Source organism: Elgaria multicarinata, chromosome 1, assembly GCF_023053635.1.
Source record: "Elgaria multicarinata webbii isolate HBS135686 ecotype San Diego chromosome 1, rElgMul1.1.pri, whole genome shotgun sequence".
Lineage (NCBI taxonomy): Eukaryota > Metazoa > Chordata > Lepidosauria > Squamata > Anguidae > Elgaria > Elgaria multicarinata.
The window spans coordinates 148,569,513-148,590,050 of NC_086171.1; the positions used below are offsets into that span (position 1 = coordinate 148,569,513).

Here is a 20,538-nt window from a genome sequence, read left to right on the forward strand (position 1 = left end):
TGTTTCTGAATTGTGTTATTGAAAATAATACCCTTTAGACATGATAGTTTATTTCATCTGTGCGATGACATACTCACAAAACTCATTAAAAGAACGCCCAAGCTTGCAATTATTAGAGAAAGAGTGACTCACTGATATTGCTGCAGGGATTTAACACTTCACTGTAGCCTTCAGTTTCTATTAAGTTCATTAAATTAGCATAACCTGCAAATTGAAACATAACAGCCACAGGCAAGCATATGAATATATATGTTTAGGTAGACCTAAAGACAAATTAAGGTTAGCCAGAGTTCTCCAGATATTTTGAACTACAACTCCCATTATCATCAGCAGGGCCTGATGGGAGTTGTAGTCCAAAATATCTGGAGGGCAGCATGTTAGGGAAACCTGCTCTATATAAATATAATAGGGATAAATGGTATGACAATCTCTTCTTTTGTCATTTATGTTTGTTTAATAGTGGCTATTTAATCTTCATTCAGATAGAATTGAAATTTTCATCTCAGAATTCTAGGAGAAAGAACCCTTGGGACACACTAGTTCTTATTGATGTTCTGCAGGAATCCAACATTGAGAGTTCTTCTATCAAAAAGATGCTTAGGTTTCATTGTGATATTTTCACATGGACTACCTTGATTACTTAAAAAAAAAAAAGCTTAGCAATTGTACATCTTTCAGTGATAACAGGAGAATCAAAGAGTACCTGTAAATGTTTGAGCTATTTCCACATCATCCAGAAAGCTGAAATTTGGCATACATGTAATACAAAATATTGAGTGCCATTTTTCTTGGCAGGAGGTGTTTGAGGCTTGTATTAGGATTATTTGAGGTTGCCTAACCCCCAAACAACCTCTGCTGCCTAGATTCCCAAGATACGCCAAGCCGGGCACCCGCAGCTGCTATGCAAAAATGGGGCCTATGGGTACCCAGCACATTGCAACAGTTCCCACAGGTAAATTAAGCCATGGCCGGCTGTTGTGTTGTGCAACACAGAGTATTACGTTTGAGATATTTATTTTGGAAGTGTTAGTCCCATGTGGAAAAACCTTGGGTATGCTCCGTAGATATCATGAAGTAGACTTATAGTATCACACAATTTGCAGAACAAAGTAGTTGCATATTTATTTTGACTTGTGTGTCAGTTTCTTAATCTTTAACAAGTGGAGAGCCATGAAAAGAATAAATGGGTAAGTAGTGGGTTTTAGACATGGAGAAAGCATGTTCTAGAGGACAATTCTCCAAATCCCCATAGACAATCCCTCTCACATCCAAGGATCCTGTCAAGCAAGACAATTGAGCGGGGAGAGTACACATTTGAGGGGATGCATCCTCTGTGGTCATTTCCCCTTACTCTGTGGTCTTCTATGCCTAAAGGAGCAATCACATTCACAGGTTAAAGGTTCCTTGTGAGGAACAGGGAATAGGATTCATAGGTTATACATCTGAAGGTGCACATCCTCCATCCAATTCTCTTCCCCATCTCTTCTGTTATTTATTTAATGTGTTTTTCAGTTGGCCCAGCACTCAGTGACCTGGTTCTTACGACAGAGCTGTATGATTGAGGGTTATTTAACCCACAGTGAGCTGCGATGTGGGCAGGGTGTATGCGGCCGCTGTTTTGAATATGCAACCCTCCATAGGGATTACGTGTCATGCAAATCTGGCCATTGTGGGTTATTCAAAAGTTAAATAACTGTCACATTACTTTCAATTAATAGTAAGGTTTGACATATTGTGTGTTGCATGTTCAGATGGCTGCATTTGCCGCGGGTCATAGTGGGTTGAATAACCCTCGATGGTGACATGCAAACTGGCCCAATGAGTTCTTGAGGTGATTTACAATAAAATAATAAAAGCAATAAAATGCAACTATTGTAAGCAAAACTAAAACAAAACTGATGATAAAAAACATTGCTTTTAAGACCCAAGCTGAAGGGGGAAGAAAGCACTAAGCATCTTGCTACCTGTCAGCCTAACTCCCAGGCTGGTTTAGGGCTCTCTGGCAGCTTGCATCTACAGTCCTCAGCCCCTGCTGATTGGTGTAAGGCAGGGGCAGACAAACTTTTGGGGCACATTTGGTAATTTGAGAAACTGTCATGGGTACAACCACAAAATGGGCACATATTCGGTAAAAGTGCGGGCTTCAGTCACCTGCCATTTTCATTCCCTAAGAATGTTTCTGAGCCCCACATGTGGGCCAAAGGTATTCATGGGAAAAGATGATGGGAGCAGCTAGAGGGCCTTGCTTATAAGCAATCACAGCTGCCAGTAAGAAATTTTATTATTATTTTTATAAAAAAAAAAACCCATAGGGATAGGATAGGGCACCTCAGTGGGTGCTAAGAAAGCTGCCCAAGAGTGAACTGGGGCCCATGAGCACCACATTGCCTACCCATGGTGTAAGGGGGCCAGGCCTCTGTTTTCAATATGTATTCTCTCCTACAGTGCCCTCTGTTTTGGTTCAGTGTGCCAGACACTCAATACTCACTTTACTAGTGAAGAATTATATAGGTCTTGTTCAGGCGTTAACTCTGAACAAGGTACATAAAATGATAGGGACATGGAGCCATGCATACCTACATAAACATACATAATGCCTACTTAAATGCTGTTCCTGCCCCCCTCAGTCCTCAACCTTGCACCAAAATCTGAACAGGGTTCTGCAGGGATTCACTTTAACATGAGTAGAACACACCGTGTGAGCAGAAATCAACTGCCCGTTAGCAACCTACAAGTTTTCATGCTGGTCTTCCATAACTTGCAACGGTGGTGAAAATCTTAATTTTATTCCAGTATTTTCAGCTCACTTTGAAGGTGTTGATGTTTGATGGCATAGTTAAACGTTCTGCGTAGTTCAATAAATAGAACAAAATAAATAGATCGGAGAGGGGATCACAATCAGGTTGTAGTGGTTGAGATAAAGGTGTTAATTCGATGCACAGTGAAGAGCAAATATATTGTAAGAAAGAATGTTTATTGTTGCTGAAATGTTGGTTTGCTATATTAGGAAAACTTTACACACAGTCTTGTACAATTATAAAACTAATGCATTTTTTATTTGATGCCTGAAAAAAACCCCATCTAGTCTGCTCTGAATATTAAAAGTGTATTTTGACCATCTGGCATATTTTAACCTTTATAATATTGGCATTGGGTAGCTATTAGGTAATGCGTAGGGAGCTTTATGTACAAGAGATTTAAGTTATTTTAGAAAAATGTGCATTTTAAAGGATTAAGAATCTTTATGTAAAACTAAGGGGCAAATGACCTGTTGCCATACATTTTTGTTGATAAAAAAGCCACACATTATGTATGTTCCACACATAATGATGGACCAACATTGTAAAAATCTCATTACATTTGAAGATAGTTTCATGAATAATTATATAATGAAGGAAAAATGCACCCCAGAAGGCCCATTTGGTATGGAATAATTTGTGGAATTCATCTGTTGGTAACACTATTGCTTGGAGTCTGTCTAGGAATTATACAGCACTGACAAAATATATATCTGCAGCTCTTTTTGTTTGCCATCCAGACTTTTCTAATGCAGTGAGGTAAATAGCATCCCACCACAGACGATCATCATGCCAAGTGATTGGTTTCTTTGTGAATATAAAGTAGATTCCATTTTTTCATCCTGATATTTGTAAGCAGAGCAAAGTCAGAAATAAAAAATTATTTACTCACTCCCTTTATATTGTGTTACCTGTTCTGTTATTTGTACACAACCCCCTATTTGCCATGTCCTTCGGTAACTAACCCTAAGAATTAGAAGCTGAAATAATCACATTTTCTTTCCCTGTTTACATCTATCTCCCCTTCCTTCCTCTGTCTCCCAGTGTTGAATGAATTATTATAAACTTTCTGTTCTCTTATGTTTTGTAAAACTCAGTGCATATTGATCTCAGATTAGTGGTGGTGGTAGTAGTGATGGTAGTTATTCATAATTCTTCTCATAGAGCAAACGTTTAGTTGGAATTGAAATGGGAACAATTTTGTGATCATCATCAACCTCAATAATCTTGAAGCTCTTAGGTGGAGCAGAGAGGGAGATCTGGTCACCCCATAGGGCTCTTTATCTATGCAATGGAAGTCAGGGTCCTTTGAGGATTAAACATGAATGTGATTCTGCAAACTGTGAGATCAATCTGTCCCTCTATAGTGGTATTTTCAAACGAAACGTTATTTTAGGAATTTCTTCATTAGTAGTTGGTAAAGTCACAGCCTATTTAGCTGTATGTTGATGAAATGTTAAGCTTTGTCTAAAACAAAGCTTATAGATTGTGAGTCACACTGTCATAATATCATAATTCCTGATTATTATTATTATTATTATTATTATTATTTATTTATTTATATAGCACCATCAATGTACATGGTGCTGTACAGAGTAAAACAGTAAATAGCAAGACCCTGCCGCATAGGCTTACAATCTAATAAAATCATAGTAAAACAATAAGGAGGGGAAGAGAATGCAAACAGGTACAGGGAAGGGTAAGCAGGCACAGGGTAGGGAAAAACTAACAGTAGAAAGTAACAGTAGAAGTCTGCACAACATCAAGTTTTAAAAGCTTTAGGAAAAAGAAAAGTTTTTAGTTGAGCTTTAAAAGCTGTGGTTGAACTTGTAGTTCTCAAATGTTCTGGAAGAGCGTTCCAGGCGTAAGGGGCAGCAGACGAAAATGGACGAAGCCGAGCAAGGGAAGTAGAGGCCCTTGGGCAGGCGAGAAACATGGCATCAGAGGAGCGAAGAGCACGAGCGGGGCAATAGTGTGAGATGAGAGAGGAGAGATAGGAAGGAGCTAGACCGTGAAAAGCTTTGAAGGTTAACAGGAGAAGTTTATATTGGATTCTGAAGTGAATTGGAAGCCAATGAAGAGATTTCAGAAGCGGAGTAACATGGTCGGAGCGGCGAGCTAAGAAGATGATCTTTGCGGCAGAGTGGTGAACAGAAACCAACGGACTGATGTGAGAAGAAGGAAGGCCAGAGAGAAGAAGGTTGCAGTAGTCCAACCGTGAAATAACCAGTGCATGAACAAGCGTCTTGGCAGAAGAGACAGACAAAAATGATCGAATCCTGGCAATATTATACAGGAAAAATCGACAAGATTTAGCTACTGCCTCAATATGAGGAATAAAGGAGAGCGAGGAGTCGAAGATAAAGCCAAGGCTACGAGCTTCCTTGACCGGAGTAAGCGTAACATCATTGACAGTAAGAGAGAATGAGAGATGAGGAGAAGGTTTAGGAGGAAAAACAAGCAATTCAGTCTTTGCCATGTTAAGCTTCAAGCGACGATGAAGCAGCCAAGCTGAGATATCTGAAAGACATGCCGAGATACGATCGTGAACATCAGGAGAAAGTTCCGGAGATGACAGATATAGTTGTGTATCATCGGCGTACAGATGATATTGGAGACCATGAGATTGAATAAGCTTGCCCAAGGGCAACATGTATAAGGAAAACAACAACGGGCCAAGCACCGAGCCTTGCGGAACCCCTACTGAAAGGGGAAAGGAGGAAGACGAGCTGCCATTAGTCAACACGTTGAAAGAGCGACCCGCTAGATAGGAGGCAAACCAGTTATAGACAGAGCCACAAAATCCAAGGTCATGAAGGGAATCTAAGAGAAGATCATGATCAACCGTGTCAAAGGCAGCAGTTAGATCAAGGAGAATAAGAACGGAATAATGGCCTTTAGACTTGGCAGTAAGGAGATCATTGGTGATCTTAGTAAGGGCTGTTTCGGTGGAATGGAGAGGACGGAATCCAGATTGAAATGGATCCAAAGCAGAGTTACTAGAAAGAAAGTCAAGACAGCGAGAGTAGACCGCACGCTCCAGGATCTTTGAAACAAACCGCAACAAAGAGACAGGTCGGTAGTTAGACAGAGATAGCCTATCAAGAGTAGGTTTCTTGAGAATGGGAGAGACTGTGGCATGTTTAAAAGCAGAAGGAAATGAACCAGAGGACAGAGAAAGATTAATAATATGTAGCAAGGAAGGGAGGATAGCAGGAATAAGATTAATAAAGACGCGAGAAGGAATCGGATCACGAGAACAAGTGGAAGGCTTCGAAGAGCGCAGTATTGTAGACAGTTCATCCGCAGAGACCGAAGGAAACGCAGAGAAATTTGCAGGAGGAGCTGACAGATGATACAGGACATTCATGATTTGTGGTGCAATTCCTAAAGAGTTAAGTGTATATTTTATCTCAGTCTTGCTATGATCCACTTTTTTAAAATTCCACTTCAGTAAATATCAGTAGTGCTTATGGAGGTTGTATTTTAATCATTTGCTTCAGGCCATTTACATATATTTTGGATCAGAGAGTTTCCTTTTCACAGGTGTATTCATTGACAAATCCAATTGAACAATTTTGCTTTCATATGAATAAACTGCTGTGTAATAAGGGGAAATAATGCTGAAGAACTAGAAAATTGGGAAATGTGTCATTATTTGCTAGCCTTATGAGTAAAGGGCATTTGCTAAATTAAAGAGTGCAGGTTGTGGCAAACATGAAGTTCATGTACTGTTGCTTTGTCAGAGCACATTAAGATCAATATGATGGGAAAGTCTTTTCTCTACCTTAGCTAAAATTCTTAAGGAAGAATTCACAGTGCTTTCAATTGGCCTAGGGTTCAGGTTGAGAAGAAGGACTAATGAAAAAAGAAAGACCATTGAAAAAAGAAGTATCTGTTAAAATTAATTAACTTGAGAGCCACGATTAACCTCATGGCAGTTGATACTTCATCAGGTTCCACTCTTATGTATATAAGTTCTCCTAACTTCCAAGTGTCACAGGGGCAGGGGATTTTTCACTTTTTAAATTTTTCATTAAACAAAATATTCCTCATGGAGTTTTTAAGTAAATAGCTTTTGGCATGTCAAGTTTGATAGGTGGGGGAGGAGAAATAAGTCATTTCCCAATTCTTTTCACCATACCCACACCTGAAGTTGGAAAACTGGTCTGATTGCCTGCCCCACATCCAGTCAGTAATTATATAAGGTTGTTAATAAATGCTAGCAAAAGGTCTGTGACTATGACAGGTGGGTTGTGTGTGTGGAGGGAAGGCCTGTATGTTGCATTCCCCAGGGGTTTTCAGTTGGCAGAAGGTTGGTCATCCATTCTCAGGGTGTTGGAAGGATTTTACTCCCATTGCAGTGTTGTCCAAACATAACCATTGCAGTTTCTTATGTGATCCACTTAGGGTGCAATCTTTAGGCTGAAGGGCCTATTCAAATCAGTGGAATACTCACATAGGATTGCATTGTTACTCTTGCAAAAGTTGGAAGAACCTAAGTTCTTACGAGTCTTCTAACTATGAGTTGATTTGGCCTTTGCTTTACTAATATACATACTGGTGCCTTGAAGGAGCTGAACTATGTAAAACCTCTGACACACACCCTTTCATAATAGAACTCAAAAGGGGATTCCCTAAAGGAGAATGCAACATACAGGCACTCCCTTCCACCCACAACCCATCTGCCATGGTCACAGACCTTTTGCTAACCTTTATTAACAACCTTACATAATTATTGGCCGGACATGGCACAGGGGTACATACAAGCCTCAGGTGTGGATCGGGCTTGCAGGTTACTGCAAATGACATCAGAATAGAAGAAGGAAGAATGCCAGAAAATGTAAGAGAGCATGTAAATGTCCGACTGAACTTTTTTCCTTTCATTTTATTGGTCTAAAAAAAGACATTGTAACTATAGATTCGTCCTGTCTATTAATCTCCATCATTGTTCAGACATCTACCATGGGAACCTTTCTGTAAATCTCTGAATGAATTTCATGCAACCTGTATTAAACGGCTTAAATTACCTTTTCGGACACTGTTCTCGGACTTGAATTAGAAACTTTCCTCCTCCTGCTCTCCCTTTCCTCTAAGTTAAACCTGTGATAAGTAATTGCCACACTTAGTGCCCTTGTACAATACTAATTCGAAGTGACATGTCCAAACTGGCCCTAGTAACATGAAGAAACTTAACAGGTGTGAGGGGTGGATCTTCCCATGGGCTCTGCTGCACTTCTAACTAGAGAAAATCTAGAGAAAAAGTGAAATGAACCTTGAATAAATCTGTCAGCTGTAATTATCTCAGCAGTACTTTATGAGGGGATAAAGTAAGCATTATTGCTAGTGGAACATGAACACACCCATCCCTAGTGATTTTCCCCCTTCCATCCAGTTAGTGTTTAAAATAAAAAGTTAATTTTTGACATATTATGTGTTGTTTAGAACTGTTTAAATATAGAAATAAATTCATTTCTTGTGAAAAGATAAAACTAATTGTTTTTAATGCAGTTATGCTAGTTGTAGTAATCCAACAAAAAGTTTTAAAAACCAAACAGACCCAGAATGTATACAATTATTGTTTGTTAATTTTGAAATTATTTCAATGGAATGCCCGACTCCTCTTGAGAGCCATGAGACCGGCTGTGTTCGGATATCACAATAAGATAAGCCATGGTTTATTGTGATGGGAACATGACTAGCCCTCCCCCCACAAGTCTCATGCACTCACCCCTCCTTCTCCGCCACTGCTGTGAGGTGATCAGGAGCATTTTCTTTCTATTTTAATTAATCACAGTTTGGTGTTGCAGCTGAACCAAAAACTGCAATTAATCTTAACTTTGGTTTATTGGAACAAGGCAGCCTCATAAACCATGATGAGGTTGGCTTGTTACACACAAATTAACCACAAAAAAGATTCACCTCAACTTGTTGGGTTGGGTCACACAAGTTAATTGAAAATAGAATCAGTTGCTTCCGAACTCTTTGCAGCTACACTAAAGGATGAGAGGGGAAGGGGGGCATGCAAGCCTGAGGGGAGGCTAGGTTCATTGCTATCATGATGAACCATGTTTTACTATGGTGTCTGAATGCAGCCAATGGGTCTCCTTGGCCTTGCCACCATGGAAACCTGAATCAGTTCACTATCTTTTGAAATTTATAGACCATATTCACTTCTGCTTGGCATATGTCTCCACCATATTGATTTAGAAAATGTATAGCCCAATTTTCAATACAACAGCTCTTACAAGTGGGGAAAAATAAATAAATCATTACTACTAGATGAATATGGAGCAGATGCTGATGTTCTCCAGCCCTTTGCAGTTGCAATTTACACAAAATATAGTAAAAGGTGGGATGAATAAAATAATTTGTAGGCACTTCTAGACCTTCCTGTGTTCTCGAGTTGCTGAGAGTTCTTCATCAGTGACAGTGTGTTCCCCCTGACATATTCTCATTTTGTCTCAGTACCTTCCAGAATGTTTGGTTTATAACCAGTTTTTCTCTCTCTATTTTCCCATTTGTATCATGCTGATTTGCCAGAATTTGAAAAGAAGTGTCCTTTCCCTTATGGTTAAGTAATGGAAAATGTTTATTTCTCGAAGACACATTTGAATTAAAAAAGATCTGGCTTATTAATTTTTACTTGATCTTATTATAAATATTGCTAGTCCCATGCATTATAGTTGACTATTTCTCCCAGTTCTCTTCCAGCTGATGCACACATAATGCTTCTGATTGCTGTAGTTTATCCTTTCTGTAGTTTTCATGCTACCTTTTATGGTTTCAAATTGGAAAAAAATTGAATATAATAATGATGATGATGATGATGTCAGTATCATAATCTACTTACGCAGGAGACTAGTCTCTCAACCGAATATAAGATACTAGTGGAAGAACAAGGGCCTGTCCGTCCTGGTGTATACATAATCGTTGTGAGCTAAGAGATTGTCAGTCACCTTGGCAATGAGTATATTTAGATGTGTCTGAGGCAAGTTCTATCATATTCTCTGTTTATTTGGGGAATTTTGCAAGCTTTTGCCCAAACATTTTTCTTCCCTTTGAAGCACTTTGCTGCCCTATTTGACCTTCAAAACAAGTTTGATTTGGGGCAAGCAACATTGTACTAGACTTAACTCATTCTGTATTGATTTAGGTCTAATCCTAAATATATTTATTCAGAGGTGATCACAATCCTTCTGTTGAAATGTGCTTTCTAAGTGCATAACAACAGGGATTCTTCTATAGGGGATTCCTCCAGGAGGTGGGACTTGGTGATCAAGCCCTGCTTCACTGGACAGGGGTGGAGTCTTTGCAGCTGGATTAGGCCCATGGGGTGGAGGTTCTGCATCCTTGATCTAGACTCTGGCCCTGTATCTTATTGTTATTTTTTTTTGGTTAATTTTTAAAAATCTCAGGTGATGGTAATTGTTTTGGCGCGGACCAAGAGGTAGGATAAAATGTTTTATTCAGTTTTTAAAAAATGAAATTGAATAAAAGTTTATATTGTTTCTAGAACATTGGTATAAATATACAGGGATTGTATCAGGTGTCTAACAACCCCCAGTATTAATGCATATGGCAGCCTTCCCCAAGCAAGTGCCCTCCACAAGTGTTGGACTATAACTCCCAGCATGCCCCAGCCAGCAGCTGGCTGGGGCATGCTGGGGGTTGTAGTCCAACACATGTGGAGGGTGCCCGCTTGCTGGTCTGTGTGGTCTCTCAGACTTCTATCAAAAACTTCTAGAGATATGAGTAAAAAACAAATGATGCTGATTGGCTCATACCTCTTTATCCGAACTGTTGTCTTATCCATTACTGCTATGAAATACAGGGATGTCAAATGGCCAGCAACTTGTTCACATGTCTGGCTTTCCTTATCCAATACTCTGCCCTTCAAAACAGTGTAAATTGGGAGAAGTCATCTGTGTGTTACACCCCACAAGTCAGTTCCCTAATGTATGTCTACGATTTGTAAGTTTGTGTTTAGAATGTTGACCTGAGTGGGTGGAGATTGAATATTTTAGGAGGGGGGGAGGAGGATATATAAGGGAATGATTGAGGTGATAGGGGGAGTGTTTTTAAAGTACTTTGGTTTGAGGGAGAATTAGAGGATCAGGGTAGAAAGGGTTGTCTTTTGAGTGTAGTGTGCAGATACTCAGTTGGTGTATATTAAACCATCCTGATAATAAAGAAAGTTCAAGAGTGAAGGTGTTCAAGAGAGGTTCAAGAGAGAAAGGAAAGTGTGTATGAGAAGAGAGAAAGGATTGGATGAGAGGTTTTAACAAGGGTCTGAAAAGTTTTATTATGAAACAAAGTTTGCAAAAATTGAAATAAATTTTTATTCAGTTTGTTTTACTACCACAAAAATCCCACATGTCTCAATAATAATAATAATAATAATAATAATAATAATAATAATAATAATAATAATATACTTATTTCTTACTTGCCTCTTCCTTTGGCTCGAGGTGGGGAACAACATTAGAACAGGAATCAATACATCTTAAAACAATCTTGATTTAACATTGGTCTGGATAGGCCTGCCGGAATTTATCAGCCTTGGCATTTATCATCTGCAGTTATATACATACAACACCCGTTCTGACATTAATTCACCATCAGCACATATAATTCACAGCACATTATTTTATTCCTGAAATTATTCCTGTTTAACCCCTTTCTCCACATAGTTTGTAGAAAGGTGTTGTTTGTCCCTCACCTCAGGCTCATAAAGTGGTGGCGCTTAGCTTGAGCAGGAAGTGTCCGCAGACTGTTGTAAAGAGCCTGTGTCGTGGCACCATCCAGTGTGTGAGACTTTGGATTGAGTTAGTCGGTCATCATCATATCTCTACTTGAATGTGTTCACCTCCGTCACTTTTCGTTTAATTTAATGCTTAAGGAACTTTTATGCAAAATCTCACAGTGGAAGTTTCTTTTCAGTACTACATTCCAATAGCATACTGAATGAAGCATGTGATGTACAATGGCAGTGCCAGGCAAGTGTAGATTCTGTGTTATGTATGAAAGAGTTTCACTGATAATTGAGCTTGACCTGAATGTCTGCTTTAATATTTCATTTATTCCAAAATAGTCATTTCCTTTTAACTCTGTGATTTTTAAAATTGTGACTAAACTGTAATTTAACCTTGCTACAAGAATGTGGCAGCAGGCTAGTCCAGGCAGGTCAACACTCACTTGGTTAGCTAGCACACTTAATCAGCTTGCTTTAACCTGAAGCAAATTAAGGCTTTTATGAATTCTAGCACATGTGATTAAAAACACTCTGACTTGAGGATAAAAATAGAGTATTTCAAGCATACTTGCTAGGCTTTGGATTAGCCGGCAAAGTGACCAGAAAAGTAGAATTTTTTTCATGTTTAAATACAGTGTTTATTCATACCATTTTAAATTATTACTATAGTAAACAGTTTATGATAGAATAAACTTTATTTCTCTGTCTTCAGTTTTAATAATATGTGTATTATTGTACTGCTTTTTATTAATCCAAAAGACTATATGTCCACTTGCAGGCGCAGAGGGCAAGAAAGAAACTTAGAAATAGATGTGACTGTTACTCTGCTTACAATCCCAACCATTAGACAACTTAAATGTAACATTAATGTTGTTTTTCAATATTGTATTCACCGTTTAATGTATGAAATACAGCTATCTGGTAATCGTTAAAGAACTGCTAGAAGTATATGAGGAAAATAATTGGCTTTTAATGTAGTATTCCCTTAACTCACTCTTTGCAAAGACTTTCAGTTAATTCTGGCAAACTTAACTTAGAATTGGCTAGGTACAGAAAGTATGTCTGTATGCAACCATGTATTGGTTGTCCCACCAGTAGAAGCGTGAACTGAACAGCAGTTAGGTCCACTTTACAGATGACATTTTTCCTATACAAAGTAAAACTGCTATGGGCTAAATCCAACATTATGCCAGTGGAATTCCACTTGTGCAATGGGAGTTTCCTTCCCCCTGCAGCCCCAACATCCCCCTGAAATCTGCCCCAAAGTTTCATTGTTCTTTAACAGTTGTTCTTTAACCAGCTGCATAACTGTGTGATGCTTGACTCCAACTATACGTGTTTGCATATGTCTTGCATATACAAACACATTGTATATATGTAAGAAATACAAACACTCCTGCCTCTACCATTGTCTTGCATCCTCAACTGGTCATGGTTTGGGAATTGCCTTCGCTTTTTCTCTATCACCACTCAGTGGTGGTGACTTCCCTCTACCCCTTGCCCATTGCCTTTCCTGTCTGGCCACCTCTGGTTAAGAAAAATGTAAACGAACAGGAGAAAATGTTGAATCAATGACTGCACTTCAGTCTTATTTTCACAAATGCATGAACTTAGTGCAGATCATCTATTCAAATATAGTGAGGTTTCTAGGTAGAACTGTTTGGCATGATGTATAGATCTAGGTAATTGAAGTGCACCATTTAAGAAAGGATACCTTGAAATGATCTTGGAGAGTTTGCTTTGTACCCCGACTTTCTACCAAGAAAAATGGCATTGAAGGCAGCACTCCATCTTTAGGCTTTCTGTCAGTCCCTTTTTTGCATAACAGTTATGTCAGGTGGAATTTGAATGTATCACTTATTTTATTTCTGTTTTGTTCATTCAAGTATGCTACAATTTGATTTTGGCTGCTGTAAGAAGTCTTTTCACCCAAAACCAAGAGATTATGCAAATTAATGCAACAATGTATGTCTTATTCTTAGATGACTCTAGCAGCATCAGGGATCTCTTATCCTTGCCACCGACTTATAGTTGGAAGACGATCTTCACCAGCACAAACCAGGGAACAGTCAGAAGAGGTAAAAACACTCCCTCCCCAGTCATCTTATATTCAGATACAATTGGAAATTGAATTTGTACTCCTAATTACTGCCCACAGATCTGAGTTTGTTCCTACTGTGGCATAATATGTGGTGCTTGGTCAAGTTATTCGATATGACGAAAAAGAGAGTAAAATGAAAGAAAAACGAAGACAAAATTATCATGGTGAAGTACATTTAAATGGAAAGTGAGAACTAAAATACAAACTCCATATTATAAATGGGCAGTTCAAACTAATCCCAGAAATAGGGTTAGTTTGAAGAATCTCAGTGGATTAACTAAGATTATAATGCCAAACTGATTTTGACTGGTAATAGATAGTGCCATATGCCTCTGTTGCTAAAATGCAGGTGACATGAATGAAAAATACCTTCTTTTGTTGCAGTGGTATTCAATTCATCCACTGAAATTTTTCATTACATTTGCATATAACAAAACCGCAATATGTCATTTATTTTGGGGTAATTGTTTTGGCATGAGTACTACATGGTACTTTTCTAAAACTAAAATATCTGTAAAACTCCCTCAAAAGTTCTTTGTTTCAACTTGGGTAACTTTTATACTTGAATGCAGAAAACTGCTAATATTGAAATATGCATTTGTATGGTATTATGATTACCTATGGTTTTTTTTATTAAATTAGCAATGCACAGATGTACATATGGTTAGTGACAGTGATGGAGATGACTTTGAAGATGCTACAGAATTTGGAGTGGATGATGGAGAGATGTTTGGTACATCTGCATTGAGAAAATCTCCAATGAGTAAGTAATGCAATCCTTTATCCTGTAAGATAATGTGTTGACTACAATTTGAACAAGCAAGCAAGCAAGCAAGCAATATCTTTATATTCCAGCAATGTTGGTTTCTCAAAGGAAGAGTAAAAAAGGTGCATGAGAATGCAGGTCTCTTTAAATGTATTCTGTTTACAGTCCTCACAGTCTTCAAAGAACTGTTTTTTTTTCTCATTTAGAGAAAACAGTGCTCATTAGAGTCTGGCCATATGCGTTTCGACTTGTTAGTCTTCGTCAATCACTAAAAATATACAAAAAACATTTGTTAGTGTCTTAGATAGAAGCAAAGGAACTTTATCTTTTTTATCTCTTTTCCTGTTCAAATAACATAAACTTTTGTGGAGTTTTTAAGTTTCTTATATATTTTTTATGCAAAGTGTAGAAATAATATTGATTATAATCTTTTAACTGCAGTATAAAAAACAATACTTTCATATGCAAAACTGATTTATTACTTGTGTTTGTATTTTTTTTAATTGCATTTTTATATTGCATTTGTATCTTCTTCATCCAAGAACCGTTTGGAAATGTTATTTCTCCAAAGGATCGTACTATCCCTGCTCTCTTTATTAAGGGGACTTGTGAGTTATTTGAACAGTGTATATGTAGAATTACGCAAGTAGTGACAGGAATGTTTTGAAGTTATATATTAATATATGTTTTCAATGTTTTTCTTTCCGTCTTTTTAGTGCCAGAAAATGCTGAAAATGAAGGAGATGCCTTATTACAATTCACAGGAGAATTTTCTTCAAGGTTAGACTTGTAACTGTGGATAATCTATCCATCATGCAAAGATAACATACCATTGTAAAAAAAATTTAAAGCATTGGGTGAAAATGTAGGAAGTTGATACATTCTTTAGGGGGGAAATCAATTTGTAAATATAAAATATGGCCTGTTGCTCCATATTGTAAGTTTGAGCTGTCCATCAGCCATCACTTTTACCCCCCAGTCATACACACATATTATTTTTATATATATTCTCACCCGCCTCTCCATTCTGATCGAGGCGGGGAACAACAGCAAATACAAAATACATAAAACTGAATTAAAACATTATATACACTGTCAAAACATATTAAACATCTGCTTCTGAGCCAAATCTCTACACTTCTAAAACAATATGACAGCTCTTTGCACAATGTGCTCCTCAATTTTTTGTAGTTAGGATGAAATGAGTGAGTGGACATTGCTGTCATTCAAGATGGAACAGATGTTATTTGAAGCTTTGAAAGTACATTGTACACTTACTTGGCTTTTGGCAAAGTCCCTCACCAAAGACTCCCAAGCAAACTTTGCAGTCATGGAATAAGAGGAGAGGTCCTCTTAGGATTGCTTAAAGAACCGAAAGCAGAAAGTAGGAATTAATGGTACATTCTCCCAGTGAAGGGATGCAAACAGTGGGGTTCTACAAGGCCCTGTATTGAGATACTTTTCAACTTACTCATAAATGATCTAGAATTAGGAGAGCAATGAGATGGCCAGGTTTTCTGATGACACAAATTATTCAGTGTGGTTAAAGCAAAAAAGGGATTGCGAGGAGTTCCAAACTGGGAGACTAGGCATCAAAATGGCAAATGCGGTACAGTGTAAGCAAATGTAAAGTGATGCACATTGGGGCAAAAAATCCAAACTTTGATAAGGATCTGAGCAAAAAGTGACTGACTAAGGAAGAGATCTTGGGATTGTGGTAGAGAATTCAATGAAAATGTCAACCCAGTATGTGGCTGCTGTGAAAAAAGCAAATTCCACATTAGGCATTATTAGGAGAGGAATTGAAAATAAAACTGCCAAGATCATACTGCCCTTATAAAAATCTATGGTGTGACCACACTTAGAATATGTGTATAGTTCTGGTCACCACACCTAAAAGGAATATTGTAGAGTTGGTAAAAGTGCAGAAAAGGGCAATTAAAATGATTAAGGACCTGGAACAACTCCCCTATGAGGAAAGGTGACAACATCTGGGATTGTTTAGTTTAGAAAAAAGGCGTGTTTGATGAGATATGATAACAAACTGAGACAGCCTCATGGAGGGCATGAAGATCCAAGCCAGAGCTCCACAGACAGCCTCAGCATGAAAGTTGAAGTCACTCAGAACCACCATTCTGGGTTCCTCCAACACCGCACTTGAGACCACCTCAGGGAGGATGCTGGGCAGCACACCAGCAGCATCCCCATTCTGTCTCTATGGCCCAACACCAGGTGAAACCCCATGAGGCCTGCTCCAGGGTGGAGCTAATGTAGCTAATGTGTCTCCATGCAGCTAACTCTACCTTGAGAGTTTTGTTTGGTCTATCTTTAGGTTTTGAAATTTTGTTATTCTGAATAGGTTCATATAAACAGAGAAGTGGTAGATAGTAGATATGAGTGCTTTCCGTGGTTCTGGGTGAGATGCAAAGGGGAATCCTGCACGTGCCACGTGGAAAGCAACTTTCAATTGGTACCATTTGGAAGTGGTTCCCCCTGCTCCAGAACTTTGTATAAAACCTCTCTCTCAACAGGACCTTCCACTATCTCCAAGAAGACAAATGAACAAAAAGGAACAGAATTTCCTTTCTGTGGCGCCGTTTTTAAAGCTGTCACTTTATCATTTAACATGACTATTTACACTAAATTCAGAATTGCCATGCCAAAGCCATTTACTTGAGTTTTCTTTTTTCTTTAAAAAGAAGGAAGTCTTTTGTATGATCTTAAAATGCATAATGACTTTTTCTGCCTTTGCAACACTAAATTTGGAAGCAATTTTACCTATGTTAAAAACATCTTATATTCCTCAAAATTACTGAGAAGGCGTGTGTGTGTTTATTGACTGAGCTGTTGAATGTCTAAAACCCCCCAATATTTTAAATATCTCTGCAAAGGGATGTTTAACTAATCTGTGTTTTTAGAATGAAGTGCTGGCATTTTAATTGAAACATCTTGGTGTTTAAACAGATACGGTGACTGCCACCCAGTATTTTTTATTGGGTCATTAGAGGCTGCTTTTCAAGAGGCCTTCTATGGGAAAGCTAGAGATGTAAGTATATTTTTACCACTATAATACTCAGATAAAAAGGGGGCCCATATAAAAATGTTTTCTGAGCACTTTGGCTACACTAAAGAACTGTTGCAAGTTTGCACTGCTGCTGCTAGAACAGAGGAAGGAGACCTTTTCAGGCCGTGAATGCATTTGTGTTTTTTTCCTGGGCCTGGGGGTGCATTTACCTTTCCTTCAGAGTTTCTGTTTTCTGCCCTCCTCCACTGTGGATTTTCTCCCCCACCCCTGGGTAGATTCTCTTCTCTGCCCCCTTCCTCCTCTTCCTCCTCCTCTCTGCTTGGGATCTCCTTCTAACTTTACCTTGCCTGCCTGCCTTACCGCCTCTGACTCCTGCCTGCAATTTCCTTCCCCACTGCCACCACTGCACTCACACCTCGTCCACTTCCTGCCCATGATTTCCTTTCACTGTTGCTGTCCTACCCACCCACTTTTGCCTCCTTCGCCGGCCTGCCTGTAGTTTCCTTTCCCCGCTGTCATACCTATCCATGTCTGTTGCTTCCTCCCGCCTGCCCACAATTTCCTTCCCCCTGCCTGCTTCTGCTGCCTCCTCCCCACCCTCCTCTCGTATGCATAAGTTCTCTCCTCTTGCCTCCTTGGTCACACTTCTGTGCATCTATTTCACCAGCTTTCCTTCTTCCACTGCCTCTGTCGTTGCTCCGACTTCCTGTTTCCTGCTACAGAGATTGGGAAAAGCAGCTGCCAGAGAGTGAGGGTTTGGAAGTAATGAAGGGGTCTTGGCATGTGTTGCTATGTCCACAGCTGCTGCATTGCCAAGTCCTGTGCTAGAGCGTTTCTCTTGGGTTGTACCCAGTTAGTGCCCCTTCGCTGATGTAAGGCTGTATGGTTCCGAAGACGCTTCAATTAATGGAAAAAGAAGAGAAGCACTTTTTAGCAATTCCTTCTCCTTGCAGTTTCCCATGCCACCTGCTCCAGAGGGTTGTGGGCCTTTTGGAATAGCATGGGACTGAGCTGCAAGGGCCAGGGAGAGCTGTTGAAAATTGCCTCCCTCCCCATTCCACTAATGGAAGCCTCCACTGGATCAAAGACCCTTCTATCAGAGGACAGAGACCAGTAAGATCCAACTCCTTAGGATTAGGTTATGCTCTTGTTCCAAATAGACACCAGTGGCAAGGAGACAGCTATGTATTTGTATCCTGAAAATATATATAATCTATATCCTGATAGGTCTGCATTGTCCTATAGGGAAATGTACATGTAATATCATATAAAAGCATTTGAATTGTCTCTCATTTCTCATGTTCCACACAATTTGAAAGTACTTGATGATAGACCTGATGAAATGTGGTGTACATGAGAAAGTAGTTTCCTCCTATATTATATAACACATATAAGCACTTCTTTAATAAAGAATTAATGCCCACAATCCCATTTATAGCCCAGTTTACACATCATCCATTGAAGTAGATATAACTTACATGTGCATAACTATAAAAAGTAACAGTACAATACTATGCACGTGTACTCAGAAATAAGTCTCATTCAGCTCAGTGGGGATATTCTGTACAAAAGTGTATATAGGATTGTAGCCTAAAAACATTTTAACAAGATTCCATTAAAAATACTATATACACCCCAAAATTGAATATTTTAACATAATTTAACTCTTTAGAAAATTCACTTTCTTGATACTTTGCATATATTCTTAGGATGGAATCCTATGCATGCTTAAGTCAGAAAAAAGTCCTGCAATTTTTAGCATTCCTCAACAAACCATGCTGGCTGGAGAATGCTCAGACTTATAGGACTTTTATCTGTCTAAACATGCATAGGATTGCACCCTTAATCTGCATAATCTAGAAACGACCTTATGTTTTCAAAACAAAAATTCAGAGAAATTTACACTAGTGTGGTATAATGAATAGAGCGTTGGACTGTCATTTGGTAGATCCGAGTTCTAGTTCACAGTCAGCCATGTAGCTCAGTGGTTGACTTTGGGCCAGCCAGTCACTGATTCTCAGCCTAACCTACCTCACAAGGGGGTTGTGAGGATAAAATGGAGATGAGAGGTTCATGTAAACTGCCTTGGGTTCCTTGCAGGAGGAAAATGGTGGGGTATGAATATAATAATAATAAATAAATGATCTAATTATCTTATTTTGCTTTCGGAAAGAGGGTTCAATATAGAAGAAATCTTCAGATGCCAATCCTTCCCTTTAAAAACCTATATTGTTCCTAAACTAATATGTAAATAACTGATTCAGTAAAATGTTAAAAATAACCAACTCTACTACAGTCTTACCTTAACAATTGCTTACCTTAACAGCAACTATTGCTGTTATTCATTGTCCTTTCAAAATACTAATTTCCTAATATGAAGTTTTAATTAACAATAGTTATTAAGAGATTAGCAACTTTTAAAAAAATAAAATGGCAAAAAGCTATTTATATTCTGAAATCATTGAAATATGAAAACAAATGTTTTAATCTGAACTGTGGAGGGCACTTAATTTTACCAGGGCAACAGATGAGCTTCAAGCAATAGCATTCTTAACTTGAAGTGAGAAATTGAGTTGGAAGAGTAAATAAAAACAAGATTGAAGGTTTAAATCCTCTGCTAGGCTTTTTGAACTTATATGCTCATTAAATGTTTATTGGAGTGGTGGGATTACGAAGGATTTGGGGAGCTTCATCAACTGGTATATAGTTAATCACTAAGTAAAACACTACATTTGATAAAGTGTTTCTCACGATGCCACACTCAATCCATCTTAATGAAAACCACTTCAAACTGATTTAATTTGAGAGCACTTCGCAGCCAAGAGTGCATGTAGACCTTGTCCTTTTTCTTGGGGAATTTTCACTGTTGTCTGAGCAGAAGGCGCTCCGTACAAAATCAACTTTAGCAACAGAGCAAGAGGTAGTTTCTTTGTACATTGTTACTCCTTTGTGGGGAAAATATGTTGCAGTTTTTGTGAATAGGAAGAAAGATGAGATCTGATAGATAGATAGATATAAAAACAAAGAACAGAACAAATTAAGTAAAGGTTCTGGTTGCCACAAATTATAGTTTCATGTGTACTTGGTATATAT

General features: G+C 38.5%; 1 protein-coding gene across 1 annotated transcript in view; it reads left to right on the forward strand.

The window, feature by feature from the left end:
* The window catches only part of FAF1 (Fas associated factor 1), a 201,166-nt gene that overhangs the window by 107,014 nt on the left and 73,614 nt on the right, over positions 1 to 20,538 (forward strand). The window contains exons 9-12 of the mRNA XM_063139063.1: positions 13,536 to 13,631; positions 14,297 to 14,417; positions 15,137 to 15,200; positions 17,385 to 17,466. Of these exons, the coding sequence (XP_062995133.1) occupies positions 13,536 to 13,631; positions 14,297 to 14,417; positions 15,137 to 15,200; positions 17,385 to 17,466 (363 nt within the window). The remainder of the gene's footprint in view (positions 1 to 13,535; positions 13,632 to 14,296; positions 14,418 to 15,136; positions 15,201 to 17,384; positions 17,467 to 20,538) is intronic.